We start from the raw sequence: 21,660 nt of genomic DNA on the forward strand, positions 1-21,660 counted from the left end.
TCTAAAAAAAACGAAATAAAACAAAGTTAGCTGACATGGGCTAGTTGATCTGGACATTTCTGAGAAGTTATAAATAGTATGGAATGACTAACATGACAAGAGGAACTGATGATTCCCTACCCAAGTTCCGAAATTGCACCTTCGAAATTGCATTGTACTATTACAACTTTCAAGAGTAAGTTAAAAGCCGAACTGAAAATGTTACCCTCACCCCATGGTTTGGGAACCATTGTCCTAAGGTGATGATTAAATCAAAACACCCATACGCCTATTAGAGCTTATGCATATGCATAGGCCTAAAAATGAGCACAAGCCTGAAAAAAAACATGTACATAGCCTTATAGCCTACCGAATATTACGCACTGCAGAAAAACATAAAAAATACATTGATTTAAGATGTCTTAGGTACATCATTTGTCTAGCTTATACTCCAAAATTAAACAAATTGAAGTAGTTGCCTATGAGTGTGGCCTGTATTATTATACATACTGGATGGACTGTTTACCTTATCCTATTCTCCAAACTATATATCCATGAATCTGGGAGAGACCGTATTGGCCTAGGCAATGCGGTAGGTTGATTGATTGTGCAGGCCAGCTTACAGAGTTAGCCTACAATTAGAGTGAATTTATATTTGATGTTCAATAGCCTTGTCATAGGGCATTTTTTATATTTTCTTAATAGGCTGACACATTACCTTAAGCTACAGAATATCTCACCACCATGCATTTCCACCTCCTCCTCTCTCTTCTTTATTATATTATAGACATTGCGCAGAGGGGCTTTAACAGTTTAATGAAATGCATTTAGTTGTGAAAACATGTTACTATCGATGTTCCCAAACAGATTTCACTTGATTTCCCAAATTAAGCACTGGGTAGCTGCAGGAACAGGGTTGGAGAGCCCATGGCATACAGAGTTTGGATTGAATATCATCTGTCACACAGTTAGAGGCTGCATGTTCCTCAAACAGTGGTTGATAGATGGAGTGAAATGTGTTCTTAGAAGCCCAGACATTTCTATTTGCAAAGTCATGTTTTGATGGTTGCCACTAAAAACAGGAGGATCCCAGCCTTTACTGCTACTATATTTATTTCTCAGTTGCTAAAATGAAAAGACAATACATTGAGAATCGTTTGATTGGTGAAAGTATGATCACTTGGTGAGAGAACAGCGTGTGCAGCCTGAGGCAAGGAAAAGAGCACAAGCTTTTTCTGCAACTTTTTAAAATGACCAATAGCCTAGTCGCATCATGCCGCCCATATACAGTGCATTTGGAAAGTATTCAGACCCCTTGATTTTTTCCACATTTTGATATGTTACAGACTTATTCTAAAATGGATGAAATTATATTTTTCCCTCATCAATATACACACAATACCCCATAATTACATAGCAAAAAGAGTTTTTGAAAATCTTGCACATTTATTCAAAAAAAAAAACAGAAATACCTTATTGACATAAGTATTCAGACCTTTTGCTATGAGACTCGAAATTGAGCTCAGGGGTATCCTGTTTCCTTTGATCATCCTTGAGATTTTTCTTCAACTTAATTGGAGTCCACCTGTGGTAAATTCAATTGATTGGACATGATTTGGAAAGGCACACACCTGTCTATGTTAGGTCCCACAGTTGACAGTGCATGAGATCGACGGAATGGTCCGTAGAGCTCCGAGTAAGGATTGTGTCGAAGCACAGATCTGGGGAAGGGTTCAAAACCAATTCTGCAGCAGTGTCCAAGAACACAGTGGCCCCCATCTTTCAACCCGATGGTCACTGACAGAGCTCCAGAGTTCCTCTGTGGAGATGGGAGAATCTTCTAGAAAGAGAAGAAGAAAGGGATACTTAGAAGGACAACCATCTCTGTGACACTCCAGACGGAAGTCACTCCTCAGTAAAAGGCACATGACAGCCCGCTTGTAGTTTGCCAAAGGGCACCTACAGGACCCTCAGACAATGAGAAACAAGATTCTCTGGTCTGATGAAACTCTTTGGCCTGAAGCATGGTGGTGGCAGCATCATGCTGTGGGAATATTCTTCAGCGGCAGGGACTGGGAGACTAGTCAGGATCGAGAGAAAGATGAACGCAGCAAAGTACAGAGAGATCCTTGGTGAAAACTTGTTCCAGGGCGCTCAGGACCTCAGACTGGGGCGAAGGTTCACCTTCCAACAGGACAGCAACCCTAAGCACACAGCCAAGACAATGCAGGAATGGCTTCGGGACAAGTCTCTGAATGTCCTTGAGTGGCCCAGCCAGATCCTGGACTTGAACCTGATTGAACATCTCTGGAGAGACCTGAAAATAGCTGTGCAACGACGCTCCCCATCCAACATGACAGAGCTTGAGAGGATCTGCAGAGAAGAATGGGAGAAACTCCCCAAATACAGGTGTACCAAGTTTTTTTTTTTTTTACCTGTTTTTGCTTTGTCCTTATGGGGTATTTTGTGTAGATTGATGAGAGGGAAAAAATGTTTTAATACATTTTAGAATAAGGCTAAAATGTGGAAAAAGTCAAGGGCTCTGAATACTTTCTGAATGCAATGTATTTTTTGATTTTTAAGACATTCTAAGGTTTGTAACATTCACAACAAAAGTTGTCAAATAACTCTAAATCTAGCATACATAACCTGTTTCAAATTATCATTTTTACGCTCAACAAAGCCACTTCATATGTGCTCGCTTCAGAATGGGAAAAAGGCCCTTTCTATTGTATTCAGCTAAGTTCAACTATATTCTTCTTACTATAAATGATCATTTGTAAATGGTGTCTGAGTATTGGAGTGTGCCCCTGGCTATCCATAAAATTGAAATAAAAAAAAACACAAAACTGTTCCGTCTGGTTTGCTTAATATAAGAAATTTGAAATGGTTTATACTTGGACAATAGATGGCCGATATCATCCCCAGACACATCTGGCTAACTTGATGGGTCATGTAATCATCTGGCGAAGTGGAGTCTTTTGAATTAGACATGTAGCTTGCTAGATAACTAGCTAAATAATGAACCAGCATAATCCCAACTCATATTACTACTGTACCACCAATATAAACTGATTGTCATAGCTGTAGTATGAATCTGGAAGTAGGTAAATCTACCTAACTAGGTTCAATGTTAGCTACGTAGCAATGCAAATAGATTTTTGATTTGAATAATACTACTACACAGATCATACACGTAACGTTAGCTAGCGAGCCAGCAAGCTAATGTTCGCTAGCTAACTTTTTCCAACTGATCTGTTGATAGTGCCTGCCAAAAATCAGGGCATCAATGTTGTTGAGAAAAGTAGCAAAACTTTTTTAGTTCTCGATGGCTCAAAAAAGCAACCTGCCTCTCTCGCACTGGACACTTCCTCTGGCAGTCTCTATGGGGGTGCCACAGGGTTCAATTCTCGGGCCGACTCTTTTCTCTGTATATATATCAATGATGTTGCTCTTGCTACGGGCGATTCCCTGATCCACCTCTACGCAGACGACACCATTCTGTATACTTCTGGCCCTTCCTTGGATACTGTGCTATCTAACCTCCCAACGAGCTTCAATGCCATACAACACTCCTTCCGTGGCCTCCAACTGCTCTTAAACGCTAGTAAAACCAAATGCATGCTTTTCAACTGTTCGCTGCCTGCACCCGCACGCACGACTAGCATCACCTCCCTCGATGGTTCCGACCTAGAATATGTGGACATCTATAAGTATCTAGGTGTCTGGCTAGACTGTAAACTCTCCTTCCAGACTCATATCAAACATCTCCAATCTAAAATCAAATCTAGAGTTGGCTTTCTATTCCACAACAAAGCCTCCTTCACTCACGCCGCCAAACTTATCCTAGTAAAACTGACTATCCTACCGATCCTTGACTTCGGCGATGTCATCTACAAAATAGCTTCCAATACTCTACTCAGCAAACTGGATGCAGTTTATCACAGTGCCATCCGTTTTGTTACTAAAGCACCTTATACCACCCACCACTGCGACCTGTATGCTCTAGTCGGCCCTCGCTACATATTCGTCGCCAGACCCACTGGCTCCAGGTCATCTACAAGTCCATGCTAGGTAAAGCTCCGCCTTATCTCAGTTCACTGGTCACGATGGCAACACCCACCCGTAGCACTCGCTCCAGCAGGTGTATCTCACTGATCATCCCTAAAGCCAACACCTCATTTGGCCGCCTTTCCTTCCAGTTCTCTGCTGCCTGTGACTGGAACGAATTGCAAAAATCGCTGAAGTTGGAGACATTTATCACCCTCACCAACTTCAAACATCTGCTATCTGAGCAGCTAACCGATCGCTGCAGCTGGACATAGTGCATCGGTAAATAGCCCACCCAATTTACCTACCTCATCCCCATACTGTTTATATTTATTTACTTTTCTGCTCTTTTGCACACCAGTATCTCTACCTGCACATGACCATCTGATCATTTATCACTCCAGTGTTAATCTGCAAAATTGTAATTATCAGCCTACCTCCTCATGCCTTTTGCACACAATGTATATAGACTCTTTTTTTCTTTCTACTGTGTTATTGACTTGTTTATTGTTTCCTCCATGTGTAACTCTGTGTTGTTGTCTGTTCATACTGCTTTGCTTTATCTTGGCCAGGTCGCAGTTGTAAATGAGAACTTGTTCTCAACTAGCCTACCTGGTTAAATAAAGGTGTTCTCAACTAGCCTACCTGGTTAAATAAAGGTGAAATAAAATTATTTTCTAGTCAGGTCGGTAAGTAAATATCAATTACGGTCCCATTCTCATTTGCTTCTAACAGTACCAGAAATTGCTGCTATTGGACCAGGTCTCTCTTGGAAAAAAATATGTTATCTCAATGAGAAAAACCTGTATAAGTAAAGGTAAAATAAAAATAAAAACCCTACACCTATATACCACTTTTTCATAAAAATAAACAAAAAGTACACCCAGCTACTTCTCTGCCTCAGCATACGACACCTTCTGCACTACTCTGACTCTGCACCACTCTGGCCACTTCAACCTGCCTCTCTCGCACTGGACACTTCTGATCCCCAGCCACATGAGCACCCTTTGCAGTAGACACACACAACTTTATCCTCCGAAAATACACAATCCTCTGTCCCACGCCCTCCTGCACACTTCCCACATCTTGGAATGTCCCTCTTACACACTGCTGCAACATGACCACTGCACCTGAAACAGTGCAGTGGAGTCAGCACAAAAGCTCCAACAGGATAACTGACACTTCCTAACATGACTTTGTCTGGTAGAGACTCGAACTCAAAACTCAAAAGGACTGACAATGACTCCTATGTTTCACCACGCTCCCCACCGGGTCTGCATCGCACCAAACACCAGGAATTTTCCATTTTCAACTCCACACTTAACGCTACCCCAGAAATCACTCCTTTCAATGGTGCCCTGTTCCTAAGAGCAAAGCAAGAAACAGATCTTGACCCAAGTTGCATGACACAGAGCGTCTGCTCTCTTTGGTCAGAAAAAACAAACAAATATCACAAGTCCACTACAGGTTACCTTCACTGATTCAACTGCACCCAACTCCTTTCTCACGCATCCTGAGGGGTGTTAAGGGGTTTGGGTGAGCTATGCCTTCCGTGCCTCAGACACACACACACACATACACACACACCGTGCACACACTCACAGATAGAAACACACTCCGAGTTAAAGAAGTGCCAGCAGATATGATTACCCTCTTTGTCCTATGCGTTTTGGACTGTGTAAAGTATGTTCAGCCATTATTATTTTAGCTTGTCTGTCCAGTATCCATAACCCTTGCAACACTGGTCTGTTAGCATTGCCATGGTTCCCTTTTCTGCTCTGTTTTGACTGAAACAAGGAGTCATAAATAAATCATGTCTCTCATTAGCACAGCCCTGTTATCAGGCTCATGTCTGTGAAATTGATCCAGTATGTCTGTTCTCTCCTTACACCAGAATAGCCTTACAAGTCCCTGTCCTTTAGATCCTCAGGTCCTCAGCAAAGCAGCCCGGCTTCTCCTCGCTTCAGTTTTATTTTCCTTATTTTTGTTCTTCTGTTCTCTCCTCTCTTCTCCTCTCTCTCTCTCTCCTTGTCTTGTCTTCTCTTTTGCTCTCCCTCTCTCCTTCGCCTCACCTCACCTCTCCTCATGGCCCTCACTCAGAGTACTGCTCTTTCGAGTCCATGGTCTGGAGGTACAGAGCAGAACATCGTGATCAGGTGACTGCTCACTGACTCATAACTAAGAAGAGCGAAGGAGACACAGGCAGAGGAAACCATTTAGCCAGCGAATGACACAGCCTATCTGACTGACTATACGTTTTCATGAGGTCTCAATTAGGGGTGGTCACTGACTGAGAGAGCTCCTTACTCTCGTAACGTTCTAATTCCATTATTCCATTATGGCTAATGAGGGTCCAAGCAGAAGGATGATCCAAGGCCAAGTCATCCCATTTTACCTTGTCTTCTCAGTAAGCCACTCTGTCATTGGTTCAGGTCAGCCGTGAAGCAGCACAGGAGGCAACTCTCATGACATGCCATCCCCTATAAAAGGAGATGATGAGAAGGAGGAGGATGAGGAGGAAGAGGACTTGCCTTGCTTTGCCTCACTCTTCTCCTCTCCTCTCTCATTTTCCCCCCATCCAGACCGCTCTCCATCTGTACTGGCACATTCTTCCTTTCTTCAACCTCTCCCTTCCAGCCATGCGATGGGGATTGTGACTTGTCTGTTATTAAAAAGGAATGCTCTGAAACAGGGGATTTGATTCTGTCTCTGTTTATGGGCAACAACAAAAAAATCTGGGCCTTATTCTGTAAACCCAGTTAAGCTCCAAAGCGAGAACAAAAGTATTCTGTCTTTCGCTCTCTTTTTTCTTTCTTCATTCATCCATCGGCTGACAATGTATTCACAATGTATTCACTGTGATATGCAGATGTGAGTCTGAGTCTTAACTATGATATGTTAAGCATGTGCAATGGAGCAAGAGAGAGAGAGGAACACTCTTCACTGTTTAAGGCTGTATGGATGTCTTTAACCTGCACTGCCTGGGCTGCCTGTGCTGACTGGCTAGCCAGCTATTGCTCTAGTCAACTGGTTTAAGCTGGTATTGAAAGGTATCTCTGTGGTTGCATACCAAATGGCTCCCGATTTAGTCCACTAGCCGTATGGACCCTGGTCAGATTAGTGCACTATAGGGAATAGGGAGCCATTTGAGATGCGTCCTGTACTCCTTAATAGCATCAGTGTGTCCTGTCAAATGAGAGAATGAGGGAGAGAGCCAAACTAGGGCCCGTTAAATGCTACCATTGCAGCATAACCTCACTCTCCGCTACTGGAGGCTTCTCCCACGAGCCCTCCTCTCCTTCATCAGTCGTCCACCAGTCTTTCCTCCCCTTCTCTTCTGTTCTGGCTAGAGAGATGAGACGCAGGATTTAAGTGGCATCCATACGGGCAGACCAGAGGATTGAAGACAAGTCAAAAGGACAAGTGTTGTTTTTCTTTCTCTGCGTGAGGGACCAGCGAGCCGAAACAATGTCTTCTCTCTCTGAGTGGGGGCTACTGTAACTAACAGGCCACGTCTGAACTGTTTAATCAATCCAGACTCAAGCCCCTAATGTAACTTTAGCCCCGTTAGACAAGCTTGATGGGACATGGATCTTTCCATTTAAGGGGATCCATGGGGAGATGGGGTGCTTGAGGTCGAGATGTTCTGATTGTTCAGAGGAGTAGGAGTCAACACATGGAGAGGCAGTGCCAGGAGTATGGGTTTGCTTCTTCCTGACAGAGACAGACCGAGACAGAGACTGTCCACAGTTCTGATAGAAAACAGTGTAAACGTTCTCAAACCCTGATGCATGGAAACCTCCTTCACTAGTCTGTTCAGCATCACAGTCCTTTCAACCTTACTGACTCTGTTCTATCTCCCTTCTCTCCAATAACCTCTTGGCCCGGTTTCCCCCAGTCTGGCAGTCGGCTCGTAAAAATATAATAACAAATCAGTAATGTTACAGCAGATCATGATTATTTATGAAGCTCAATTTTTGCTTTAACGCCGCCTTATACTATTTGAAATTCAATCTAATATCGGCTTTTTTTCTGTTTTGAATATGAGAAGACTCCATTCCATTCAATATTCACTTTTATCAAATAAGCTCTTCCCATCACAGGAAATTAAGATTTCATCCAGTGTCCTTTTTTATCAATAGAATATCATTCCGTACTCCTGCTGTTTATTACATTTCAATCATAGTTTGATGAGGTGGGCTAAAGGTGCTTTCCAATAACTGTTTTATATCGTCATTTGGTACTTGCACTACAGTTTCTCTTTATATTGAAAGTACAGTATTTCTGTTTGCTCTGTACTATTCCACAGAAAAGATAACGTTTGAATTGAACTTTACTGACCGTTCCCTCTCTCCTCAGGTGGACTTGGGTTTCCTTCGGTTTGTGTCGGCCATCGGAACACAGGGGGCCGTTTCCCAGGAGACCAGGAAAACCTACTGGATCAAGTCCTACAAGGTGGATGTCAGCTCTAACGGAGAAGACTGGATCACACTAAAGGAGGGGTCAAAACAGAAGGTAAGAGAGATACCTCCTCACCCACTCTGTACCACACTGCCCACCTCTAAGATTGCATGGTGTCATAAGCGCATAGACTTTTCTTATACTTCAGCACTGTGTGTGTTACTGCAGAAGTAGCAGTACTTATAGAATAGTATATCAAAAGCAGAAGACATGGCCAACCAGACCCAGTACTTAAAATAGCCAGTAATGTGTAAACTAACAGTCAGCGAGAGTTGAATTGTGGTCTCCTCCTTAATATTAGCTTGGATCTCTGTCTCAGCCACACCATACCTCAAAAAAGGGGAATGCCCCTGGCCTGGTCTGTGTTCTGTCTTTGTGTAACAAAAATGTTCCCACTATAATATTATGTGCTTAGAGTGGAATGCTGATACACACAACATTGTGTGAGAGAGACAGTATTTACAGTGCCGTACTACTCTCTGTCGTTTAAAGAGACTACAGTTGCCAAATCAAATTAGATTTGTCACAAGAGCCAAATACAACAGACCTTACCGTGAAATGCTTACTTACAAGCCGTTAACAAACAATGTAGTTCAAGAAATAGAGATAGGGGGCAGCATTTTCACTTTGGATGAATTGCGTGCCCATAGTGAACTGCATCAAAATCTGTCCTAAATTGATAATATATGCATATTATTATTAATATTGGATAGAAAACACTCTGAAGTTTCTAAAACCGTTTGAATTATGTCTGTGAGTATAACAGAACTCACAGGACAGGGCAGGCAATCTTCCAAACAAGTTTTGAAATCCTGAAAGTTGGGGCAACTTTGACGTCATCGCCCCCTCCCTTCCCAACAAGTTATTGATCTGGAAACACTTCCTACGTCTTCCACTAGATGTCCTCATTCAGTAGAAAGTGTAATGGAGCATTTGCTGTGAACTTTGACCTAATGGGAGGGAAAATAGTCGGTGTCGCAAGAGAATGCCATTTTGTTGTGGCGCATTTCTCTTTGAGTGCTACGGCTGTTCCAATCAGCCCCAGATGAAAACGAATGATCCGGTTGGAATGTTATTGGATATATATGATTATAACATCCTGAAGATTGATTCTGCACTTAGTTTGACCAGTTTTTTTCGACCTGTAATATGTATTTTGGAAGTTTTCATGCAAGTTATCCTGGACCAGAAGTCATTTTTTGGGCATGTGAGCTGAAAGTGATAGCAAATGCTGCTACTTGGACACTAGAATTGAACATTATGGAACAAAACGATTTATTGTGGAACTAGGACTCCTTGCACTACATTCTGATGAAAGATCATCAAAGGTAAGGGAATATTTATGTTGTAATTTTGTATTTCTGTTGACTCCAACATGGCGGAGAAATATTGTTTCGTCTGAGCGCCGTCTCAGATTATTGCAATGTTAGGCTTTTTCCGTAACATGAAAGAAAAATGTGACACAGCGGTTGCATTAAGAACCAGTGTATCTTTAATTATATGTAGAACATGTATCTTTAGTCAAAGTTTATGATGAGTATTTCTGTTATCTGGCGTAGCTTTCTATATTTCCTCCGGATATTTTGGAGAAATTTCTGAACATGGCGTCAATGTAAACCGAGATTTATGGATATAAAATGCATATTATCGAACAAAACATAAATGTACTGTGTAACATGTCATATGACTGTCATCTGATGAAGATTTTCAAGAGGTTAGTGAATGATTTTTTTTTAAATCCTGCTTTTGTCATTTTATCTTTTGCTGGAAAAAATGGCTACGTTTTTTCTTTGTTTTGGTGGTGGTCTAACATAAATATATGCTGTGTTTTCGCCGTAAAACATTTAAAAAATCTGACACACTGGGTAGATGAACAGGGTGTTTATCTTTCATTTGAGGTATTGGACTTGTTAATGTGTGGAGGTTAAATATTTCGAAAGAATATTTCTGCATTCCCTGCGCCACCTTTTCAGCTGAACGGGGGGGCGCCTCAACAGGTTTTAAGAACATACAGTGCCTTGCGAAAGTATTCGGCCCCCTTGAACTTTGCGACCTTTTGCCACATTTCAGGCTTCAAACATAAAGATATAAAACTGTATTTTTTTGTGAAGAATCAACAACAAGTGGGACACAATCATGAAGTGGAACGACATTTATTGGATATTTCAAACTTTTTTAACATCAAAAACTGAAAAATTGGGCGTGCAAAATTATTCAGCCCCTTTACTTTCAGTGCAGCAAACTCTCTCCAGAAGTTCAGTGAGGATCTCTGAATGATCCAATGTTGACCTAAATGACTAATGATGATAAATACAATCACCTGTGTGTAATCAAGTCTCCGTATAAATGCACCTGCACTGTGATAGTCTCAGAGGTCCGTTAAAAGCGCAGAGAGCATCATGAAGAACAAGGAACACACCAGGCAGGTCCGAGATACGGTTGTGAAGAAGTTTAAAGCCGGATTTGGATACAAAAAGATTTCCCAAGCTTTAAACATCCCAAGGAGCACTGTGCAAGCGATAATATTGAAATGGAAGGAGTATCAGACCACTGCAAATCTACCAAGACCTGGTCGTCCCTCTAAACTTTCAGCTCATACAAGGAGAAGACTGATCAGAGATGCAGCCAAGAGGCCCATGATCACTCTGGATGAACTGCAGAGATCTACAGCTGAGTTGGGAGACTCTGTCCATAGGACAACAATCAGTCGTATATTGCACAAATCTGCATTTATGGAAGTGGCAAGAAGAAAGCCATTTCTTAAAGATATCCATAAAAAGTGTTGTTTAAAGTTTGCCAGAAGCCACCTGGGAGACACACCAAACATGTGGAAGAAGGTGCTCTGGTCAGATGAAACCAAAATTGAACTTTTTGGCAACAATGCAAAACGTTATGTTTGGCGTAAAAGCAACACACCATCCCCACTGTCAAACATGGTGGTGGCAGCATCATGGTTTGGGCCTGCTTTTCTTCAGCAGGGACAGGGAAGATGGTTAAAATTGTTGGGAAGATGGATGGAGCCAAATACAGGACCATTCTGGAAGAAAACCTGATGGAGTCTGCAAAAGACCTGAGACTGGAACGGAGATTTGTCTTCCATCAAGACAATGATCCAAAACATAAAGCAAAATCTACAATGGAATGGTTCAAAAATAAACATATCCAGGTGTTAGAATGGCCAAGTCAAAGTCCAGACCTGAATCCAATCGAGAATCTGTGGAAAGAACTGAAAACTGCTGTTCACAAATGCTCTCCATCCAACCTCACTGAGCTCAAGCTGTTTTGCAAGGAGGAATGGGAAAAAATGTCAGTCTCTCGATGTGCAAAACTGATAGAGACATACCCCAAGCGAGCTGTAATCGCAGCAAAAGGTGGCGCTACAAAGTATTAACTTAAGGGGGCTGAATAATTTTTCACGCCCAATTTTTCAGTTTTTGATTTGTTAAAAAAGTTTGAAATATCCAATAAATGTTGTTCCACTTCATGATTGTGTCCCACTTGTTGTTGATTCTTCACAAAAAAATACAGTTTTATATCTTTATGTTTGAAGCCTGAAATGTGGCAAAAGGTCGCAAAGTTCAAGGGGGCCGAATACTTTCGCAAGGCACTGTATTTTCTAAATAAAACACAAAGTAACACAAAACAACAATAACGGGGATACAGGTTAGTCAAGGTCATTTTTACATGTAGGTAGGGGTAAAGTGACTATGCATAGATAATAAACAGCAAGTAGGGGTGGGGGGGGCAATGTAAATAGTCCTGGTGGCCATTTGATGAATTGTTCCGCAGTCTTATAGCTTGGGGATAGAAGCTGTTAAGGAGCCTTTTGGACCTAGACTTGGCGCTCTGGTACCAGTTGCCGTGCGGTAGCATAGAGAACAGTCTATGACTTGGGTGACTGGAGTCTTTGACAATTTTTTGGGCCTTCCTCTGACACCGCCTGGTATATAGGTCCTGGTCATTTAGTGGGGGCTGGATGAAGTCATTGTTTACTGTGTGTCAGGCTCTGGTATTTTTCTGAAGAAGGAAAGGGGTTATTAAAGGCTTTAATAAACCAGGAGTGAGATGGATGAATGGAATGCGGAGGAGGGAGAGAGAAAGAAAAAGATGAATGGATGGAAAGAGGAGAGGTTCCATGTTTGAGCAGCTGGTAGAGGTGGCTAATAGTGAAAGAGAGAGAGAGAGAATCAACCCGAGTATTACTAACCGATCAGCGATCAGCCTGTGAAACAGACCAGCAGACTCTCCATCTGTAAACATCTCTCTGGGTGTTCACACTCCACAGGGCCAACAAGATGTTAGTTTGACCAGCCTAAGGATCTGTGGAACCTGTAAACAGTCACCATTATGCGTGTGTGTGTTTGTGTCAAAATGTGTGTGTGTTTATGTCAAGGACAGCAACATTTTCCCCAAATAGCAACCAAAGTAGCACTTTTTGTGCTTGTGTGTGAGTGTGTGTACCCTACCCACCACCCCTCTCAGGCCCAATTTTTTTAAGACCTCTCCAAAGTATACAGTTATTTTTTTAAAGCACCGGGTGCTTAAATGTGATGTGGAAAACCATGTTTCTCTGTTCCGGACTCTAAAGTGCTTTTGTGAGGAGTGGGTCCCATTTACTAGGTGCTGAGCCCTCAGTTTGGCGCTTTACCGTGATGGTGATGGCGCTAGCTAGCTGGAAAAAGCCAGGTACTGTGACAGAGAGAGAGAATCTCTGACCGGCCTGACATTTTAAGAGAGTGGATAACTATCTTTTTTTTTCTCCATTCCTTACTTCCGTTACTCAGTTGATGACTATTACAGTATCTACAGGGAACCAGGAGTGGGAAGTAGGGACAGGGAAGTGAGGATGGGGACAGGGAAGTGAGGATGGGGATGGGGAAGTGAGGATGGGGACGGGGAAGTAAGGATGGGGACAGGGAAGTGAGGATGGGGACGGGGAAGTGAGGATGGGGACGGGGAAGTGAGGATGGGGACGGGGAAGTGAGGATGGGGACGGGGAAGTGAGGATGGGGACGGGGAAGTGAGGATGGGGACGGGGAGGTGAGGATGGGGACGGGGAGGTGTGGATGGGGACGGGGAAGTGAGGATGGAGACGGAGAAGTGAGGATGGGGACGGGAAGTGAGGATGGGGACGGGGAGGTGAGGATGGGGACGGGGAGGTGTGTGTGTGTGTGTGTGTGTGTGTGTGTGTGTGTACGTTTTACTATACTTGTGAGTACCAGAAGTCCACACAAGAATAGTAGACCAAATAAAATTCAGAGAATACTATTTTTGGGTTAGGACTAGAATTAGGGTTAGGAGTTAGGTTTAGGGGTTAGGGTTAGGGTTGTATGTAAATTGGGGCAAAAAAGTATTTAGTCAGCCACCAATTGTGCAAGTTCTCCCACTTAAAAAGATGAGAGAGGCCTGTAATTTTCATCATAGGTACACTTCAACTATGACAGACAAAATGAGAAACAAAATCCAGAAAATCACATTGTAGGATTTTTAATTTATTTATTTGCAAATTATGGTGGAAAATAAGTATTTGGTCACCTACAAACAAGCAAGATTTATGGCTCTCACAGACCTGTAACTTATTCTTTAAGAGGCTCCTCTGTCCTCAACTCATTACCTGTATTAATGGCACCTGTTTGAACTTGTTATCAGTATAAAAGACACCTGTCCACAACCTCAAACAGTCACACTCCAAACTCCACTATGGCCAAGACCAAAGATCTGTCAAAGGACACCAAAAACAAAATTGTAGACCTGAGAGAGCTTGGTTTGAAGAAATCAACTGTGGGAGCAATTATTAGGAAATGGAAGACAAGACCACTGATAATCTCCCTCAATCTGGGGCTCCACGCAAGATCTCACCCCGTGGAGTCAAAATGATCTCAAGAACGGTGAGCAAAAATCCCAGAACCACACGGGGGGAACTAGTGAATGACCTGCAGAGAGCTGGGACCAAAGTAACAAAGCCTACCATCAGTAACACACTACGCCGCCAGGGACTCAAATCCTGCAGTGCCAGACATGTCCGCCTGCTTAAGCCAGTACATGTCCAGGCCTGTCTGAAGTTTGCTAGAGAGCATTTGGATGATCCAGAAGAAGATTGGGCGAATGTCATATGGTCAGATGAAACCAAGATATTACATTTTGGTAAAAACTCAAATCATCGTGTTTGGAGGACAAAGAATGCTGAGTTGCAGCCAAAGAACACCATACCTACTGTGAAGCATGGGGGTGGAAACATCATGCTTTGGGGCTGTTTTTCTACAAAGGGACCAGGACAACTGATCCGTGTAAAGGAAAGAATGAATGGGGCCGTGTAAAGGAAAGAATGAATGGGGCCATGTACCGTGAGATTTTGAGTGAAAACCTCCTTCCATCAGCAAGGGCATTGAAGATGAAACGTGGCTGGGTCTTTCAGAATGACAATGATCCCAAACACACCGCCCGGGCAACGAAGGACTGGCTTCGTAAGAAGCATTTCAAGGTCCTGGAGTGGCCTAGCCAGTCTCCAGATCTCAACCCCATAGAAAATCTTTGTAGGGAGTTGAAAGTCCGTGTTGCCCTGCAACAGCCCCAAAACATCACTGCTTTAGAGGAGATCTGCATGGAGGAATGAGCCAAAATACCAGCAACAGTGTGTGAAAACCTTGTGAAGACTTACAGAAAACGTTTGACCTCTGTCATTGCCAACAAAGTTTACATAAAGTATTGAGATAAACTTTTGTTATTGACCAAATACTTATTTTCCACCATAATGTGCACCATAATTTTCTGGATTTTTTTTTCTCATTTTGTCTGTCATAGTTGAAGTGTACCTATGATGGAAATTACAGGCCTCTCTCATCTTTTTAAGTGGGAGAACTTGCACAATTGGTGGCTGACTAAATACTTTTTTGCCCCACTGTATGTATGTATGTATGTATGTGTGTGTCTGTGCCTGCGTGTATGTGTGCGTGCTTGTAATAAGTTGTTCAGATAACTGATGGAGTAGCAGAAAGATGTCCAGAATCACTGATGGAGCAGCAGAAAGGGCACTGTGCTGTACTATACACTCAGCTGTGTCTGTCCTCTCTGGAAGACATGTATTACCTGTATGTATTAGTTTAGTTGACATGTCATTAACACTCAGTTTGGTGGTACCTCATTTTGGTGATAAAACTGTAGGCTAAAAGATTGAATTCCTGTGTTGCTTTTTTGCAGCAGTGTTACAAGACAAATAGTTAATGTGGCCATTCAAATAAATTACAATATACTGTCCCTATGCTGTGTGGGAAACTGTGTGATGCGAGGCCCAGGCCTCATTTGGCCAAGTGGGCCTCTCTCCTGGTGAATCTACATCACGTACTAAACAAACTGTGAATAATTAACAACTTCTTGTCTCCATCCCAGGTTTTCCAAGGGAACACCAACCCTACTGATGTTGCCAGGACGATGCTTCCCAAACCCACTCTCACCCGCTTCGTCCGGGTCCGGCCCGTTGCCTGGGAAATGGGCATCGCTCTGCGCTTCGAGGTGTACGGCTGTAAGATATCAGGTCAGTACCATAGAAATCTCAGTGTTTCACACTGTCTGGCACTGGCAGACCAGACTCTACTTAGCGATGTTAGTTTGCCATCCAAATGGCAAAACAATATTCAAATGCATTCAAGTCACTGACTGTTGATGATATTTTATTTACCCGATTTTACTTTTTGGTAAAATGGGTAAGTGATATTTTTGCACAGGGCTCCTTTGGGATTTGTTTAGGCCTTTTGTCTCTCGTGTAACCTACCTGGTTGATGTTGTCCTCCTCGTCTTAGCTAAAATGGTTTACTATCTCACAGTAGTGAAAGCCCAGTGAGAGAAGGTTTACTCTGAGGAAAGTGCTGCCTTCTGCATTATGAAGGAGAGGCACATGAAGGTGATTACGTATTTATGTTACCTGATGTTTGAATGTACCTCATTCAATATGGATGACTTCAACAGCAAGCAGGCAGGCAGAGCTCTTGGAGCGGGGGCCAGCAGAGCGCCTTGCCCTAGCTGAGTGCTGCTGCTTCTACTGCGTAGACACACACATACACACACACACCACCTCCATAGCTCTGGTCCACCTTCCTGTTCCCCCCTCCCCACCCCCCTAGCCTCAGTCTCCCGCTACAGTGATCCTCATCAGTGTGATGTTGGAACCTTTCCACCCACTGCAAGGCTTTGATTGTGGCTGGGTTCATATCGTCACTTCCCTTTTTGTCATGCATTTCTTTTATGGGCATGTGAAAGGAGTTATGTGTGTGTGGGGTTCTTTTTCATGTGTATGAAATTGTTTGTCTGCAAGTCTGTCTATGTTCTCTTGCTTTTGAATGTTTATTAGTATTTGTCCCTGTTAGTGTGTGAGAGAGGCTGTGCCTTTTATGTGTGTGTGTGTGTGTGTGTGTATGTGTGTGTGTGTGTGTGTGTGTGTGTGTGTATATTTACATATATGTGTATCTGTGGCAGAGAGGAGAACAGTGCGGTGCTGGCACATAGCTGGAGAGGGTTTGTGCTTGCGAACAGACTGCACTACAGACACAAAGACCACACTGCAGACACATCACAGGAGCAGGGAGTGCCATAGGGCCCCTCTGTGCCGTCATCAGCCTGCGGGCAGGCAGAACACCACTCTGATCATGCTGCCAGCTGGGATGTTCTGCAGGCACTCAGAGAGCGGATGGGGGTGGGAGGGGAATCTTGTAATGCTCAAGTCAGGTTTCTGAAGGTTCCAAGTATAAATTCTTATGCGCGTGATTTCTGAATTTGTTCCTTAGCTAGATTTCCTTCCAACTGGCAACAGATTTTCATGCAAATACTCTAGAATCCGCATAAAGAAAATATGCCAATTTTCCCACCAGTGGAGTGTTTTCACCAATTGCACTTTTTGTGGGTAAAAATCAGTGCGTGATGATGTAGTGCACACAAAAATATTTTTTTTTCACTTAAATTTTCATGTACTTAATAAAAATGTAAAGTTCAATATATTTCCATCATACTTTCAACTCTATCGATATTTTTGTCACAAAAAACGGTTGTGTTGGCAAGTGTTCTCCAGCAAACAGATTGCAGATACAGTGTTGGTAGGCTCTGCAGGTAGGCTAGTCTACATGATGAGATTATTATTACACACGCACACACGCACGCACACACACACGCGCGCGCCTTGGAAAGGCGAATCAAGGTCACAGTGCACTTTCACCACCCTGCGAAATTCATAATTTCATCTGTAGCCTACTAAACTGCTCGGTTTCCCAGTCATAGTGGGAGGACCACACACCATATCATTGCTTGACTGCAAGTTTACTTCCATATGATGGTTATTATATCAATATTTGCTTCCACCGCGCATAAAGGCGTTTCTCACATAATTCATTTTACAGACCCAAAAAGATCCCACAATGTAGAACAAACAAAACTCCGTTTCCACACAGCTGTCGTGACTTTTTTTTCAATACGGTATGACTTTACTCTACACATGCTGTATATAGATTTGTTTTACTGTATTATTGATTGTATGTTGGTTTATTCCATGTGTAACTCTGTGTTGTTGTATGTGTCAAATTGCTTCCCTTTATCCTGGCCAGGTCGCAGTTGCAAATGAGAACTTGTTCTCAACTGGCCTACCTGGTTAAATAAAGGTGAAATAAAATAAAACGCATACAAACTGTGGATGGAAACATGGTTATTGTTCCAAAATGGGATTCTTAGGCAACAGGACAGTTATCCCCCACTGCCAGTAAAAACCAAGGCACGCTGCCTGCTAATTGTCTTTCTGCTATCTTTTAACTTGTATATTTCACCACAGTTTGAAACGAGGTGCGTTCCTCCTCCTCATTAATTCACATAGAAGTGGCCCATTTCACTGTGGCGGACAACTTACGTTTGAGGCACGCTATGCTGATGTAAGGCAAGGATTAGCTAGATGAGGCGGACAAACTTCTCTTTTCGATGAGAGCCCAATGGCCCAAGCATTCCACCAGTGTTTCCCTAGGTCAAGTATGCAGACATTTGCTACATTTCCAGTCAGAACAGAACCGGCCCAAACTTTTTCACCCGGGTCTTTTATTGTTGTTTTCCTTACTAATAATTACTCTGTGTGTTCGTATCAAAGTAAGTGCCTTGTTACTTTATCATAATGCAGTTTCTGTATATTGGGTTGTGTAATTTCTACTGTAGCACACCGTATTTATGTATGTATGGCGCACATTGTATTCTGTGTGTATTCCTTTACAGCCACGGACAAGCAAGGTACTGATTTCATAACCTTTATGGTGTTATACTCAATTGTGCTTATGTAGTTACATGTTTCTATTAGTTCTGTAAAACAATGCTGATGCTAATGGCATCAAAGAAGTATTAGTAAAGATTTTTATAACCAACCCAAGATAGACCAGCGCCTGTCATTTCCAATGGGAGCAAATTAATCATAGTGGGCAGAATAAGCAAGAGGGTAGGCAGGAAAAGTAAAGAGGTGGGCAGAGCCAAGCATGAGCTAGTAAGATCCTATTGGTGCGTTCTAGCATTTATTTGCATATTTACGTTCCGAAGCTACCCAGGCTGGCCTTATCATAACCATTGAATTGGCCTGTATTTGGCCTGCATAGCTATGCCCTTCCCCCTTATGGAGCTCTGAAGTTATTATGTTACTTGTAATAGTGTTTTATTGCTATATCCTGATATTGTATTGTAATTACTAATAATTCCTCTTTATTCTGTATTTCAGAAACTACACACACACAGTATTGAACATAACTTGCCAACATCATAACTGGAATTGAACATCTTTTGTGCTGAAGATTGAGGGCAGCGTTGTGTGCTAGCAACATACTGTTTGAAGAGGGAGTAGGGAGGATGAGGGAGTGGATACCATGATGAGAGAGGGGGGAGGTGGGTGAGATATTGTCAATACAATTCCATAATGGAACTATATTTGATTTGTATGTGAACTGTATGTCCATTTGCAAATAAAAAGGGTCTTTGCACTCAAGACTGGGTCTCATCAAAACCAAGATCAGGGCCAGGAGGGGTGAAATGGCTGGAGGCCTTCCAGCTCCTGCAGACCTACTGTACTTCATCCAATGTTGGTCTGCCTTCATCACCCAAAAAATAATCATTGTTAAAATGTACAAAAAATCTCCATAATTTCTGCATTTGTGAGCTGTCTCTTTTTGAAAGACATGTCTCATGCTACAGCTTAGCCCACTAGCTACATAGGCTACATAAACAACAACAATGATCAGAGTGTCAGTTGACGTGATTGGCTGCCGGCGTGGTGATACTGATGATATGTCTCCACAGATTGTTTGTTTGCATTGCAGGTTAGGACAATTAACGTGGCAAGTTAGGAACTAATGCAGAAGGTTAGGTGAATTGACATAGGAGGTTAAGAGAATGAGGTTTAGCTTAGGAAAAGAGTTCGGGGCAAGGCTTAGCTACAGCACTAGTTGTCAACAACTGTTGTCCCTGACACGACCACTAGATAAAGCTGTTGTAGGCCTAGCTACTCCATCTAGCCACAACAGTAAACATGTAAACAAACCATCTGTGGCAACAAATCATCAGCATCATAACAATGGCATGGGCCACTTGTATCAATAAATCACTATTAGAAAATGGTTTGTGTGGTAATCATTTCTTTATTTACTGTTTTATTCACGTTTTCAAGTACTGATGACATCATGCATTCCAATTCTTGCATAGATTGTAATGGACACGTGTGTTAAATACTTTTTTGAAGGTTGTACTGATTATGATAAGCTAAGCTATATGTGGATCCATGTTTGTTGACATCATTCAAAGCATTTTGGGTATCATGTAAACGTCTGTCAGACCAAAGATGTTATAGCAAAACGAGGTAAAGGGATTGTTCACTCATCTTTCCGGAAATGAGTGATGGGAAGTGAATGATGGTAGATGACACACCCCTTCGCCTTCAACATGCATATTGCAACTTAACTTGTCACCTCTTCTTATCTTTGGTTGACAAAGAAAAATCTTCTTGTCACTTGCTAGCTAGCTACCTAACTGCAGCTAATTCAGTCACGTCAAACATTGAACCTGGAATAACAGTACACTGGCTGCATTTCAATTGGCATTTACTTGGATATGTCCATGATAATGACGTTTGTTGCGTGATTTCGACTGGCTCAGAAAAAGGTTTTTGTCTGGGCACTGTTCACTCTGATAATACAGAGATCAAAATTCAAAAGGTCGTACAGGCAGACAGAGGTTTATAACCCCCAATGTACCAAACTAAATGCTAGGCTGGAAGCAAGGTGAAAATAATGTTCAAGTTGAGATAAATCAAACAGATGATTCGGACAACAACATGAACAATTTATTCTTATTGAGGCGCAGTGATCATTTTCAGATTAGCAGGCATACAGTAGGTGTGTCTGTAATGGCCATTACAGCACGGCATGGAACGCTGCTCGTCCAATCGTCATCCAGTATCCAAACAACCAATCTTATAATTAAGTGATAATGCCGGAGAAGCTGGTGTTTGGAAGATAAATCCTCCAAACACCGGCTTCGAGGGCATTATCACTTTTATACAACGGATTACCAACATATTTTCATTAAACATTTTATTTGTATTAATTGACTCATACTATTTCATCCTTCCACAAGATATAGTCTAGACACAAATCTAGGGTTGCTACCCAACCCGGCTGGTCGTTCGTTCTATCGGTTCGGTTGCTAGAGCTTTTTGTTTTGTATCTATGGACGCGACCCAGTCCTTCTGAGTGTTCCATTGCCATACTGGCTGGCAACGCTCTTATCCCTTGCTTGCTAGCTAGCCAACTACGGTCACGTCTAAAAGGGCAGCCAGAATAATGGCAAAGTAGTTACATTTGCTTCTAGACACATTCATTTGGATTCATCCATAACAATAAGCTAATGAGGCACGATTTCGCCTGGCATAGAAAATGTGCTCACTCATCAGGACACTGTTGTTCAGAGGAGATAGCTGTGTTTTTGGCTAGCACAATCACTTCAAAGACGGCAAACTAGCTGCACTTCGTTTCGTTTGATCTTTTTTTCAATTGACATTTCTTTGTACATATCCATAAAAATGATGCCTGCTGATTCATGACTTCGACTGGTTGAGAAACACCGCCTGCCTGTCTGATCCCGACACGTTCATTAATATGGGAAAACTGGAGA

At 42.4% G+C, this 21,660-nt stretch overlaps 1 protein-coding gene across 3 annotated transcripts in view; it reads left to right on the forward strand.

Annotated features, from left to right (window-relative positions):
- LOC139367244 (neuropilin-1a-like) overlaps nucleotides 1-21,660 on the forward strand; it is a 111,719-nt gene that overhangs the window by 72,840 nt on the left and 17,219 nt on the right. For all 3 annotated transcript variants that reach the window (XM_071105488.1, XM_071105486.1, XM_071105487.1), the window contains 2 exons: nucleotides 8,389-8,544; nucleotides 15,877-16,021. In XM_071105488.1, coding sequence (XP_070961589.1) covers nucleotides 8,389-8,544; nucleotides 15,877-16,021 — 301 coding nt within the window. The remainder of the gene's footprint in view (nucleotides 1-8,388; nucleotides 8,545-15,876; nucleotides 16,022-21,660) is intronic.

Source organism: Oncorhynchus clarkii, chromosome 15 (genome assembly GCF_045791955.1).
Source record: "Oncorhynchus clarkii lewisi isolate Uvic-CL-2024 chromosome 15, UVic_Ocla_1.0, whole genome shotgun sequence".
Lineage (NCBI taxonomy): Eukaryota > Metazoa > Chordata > Actinopteri > Salmoniformes > Salmonidae > Oncorhynchus > Oncorhynchus clarkii.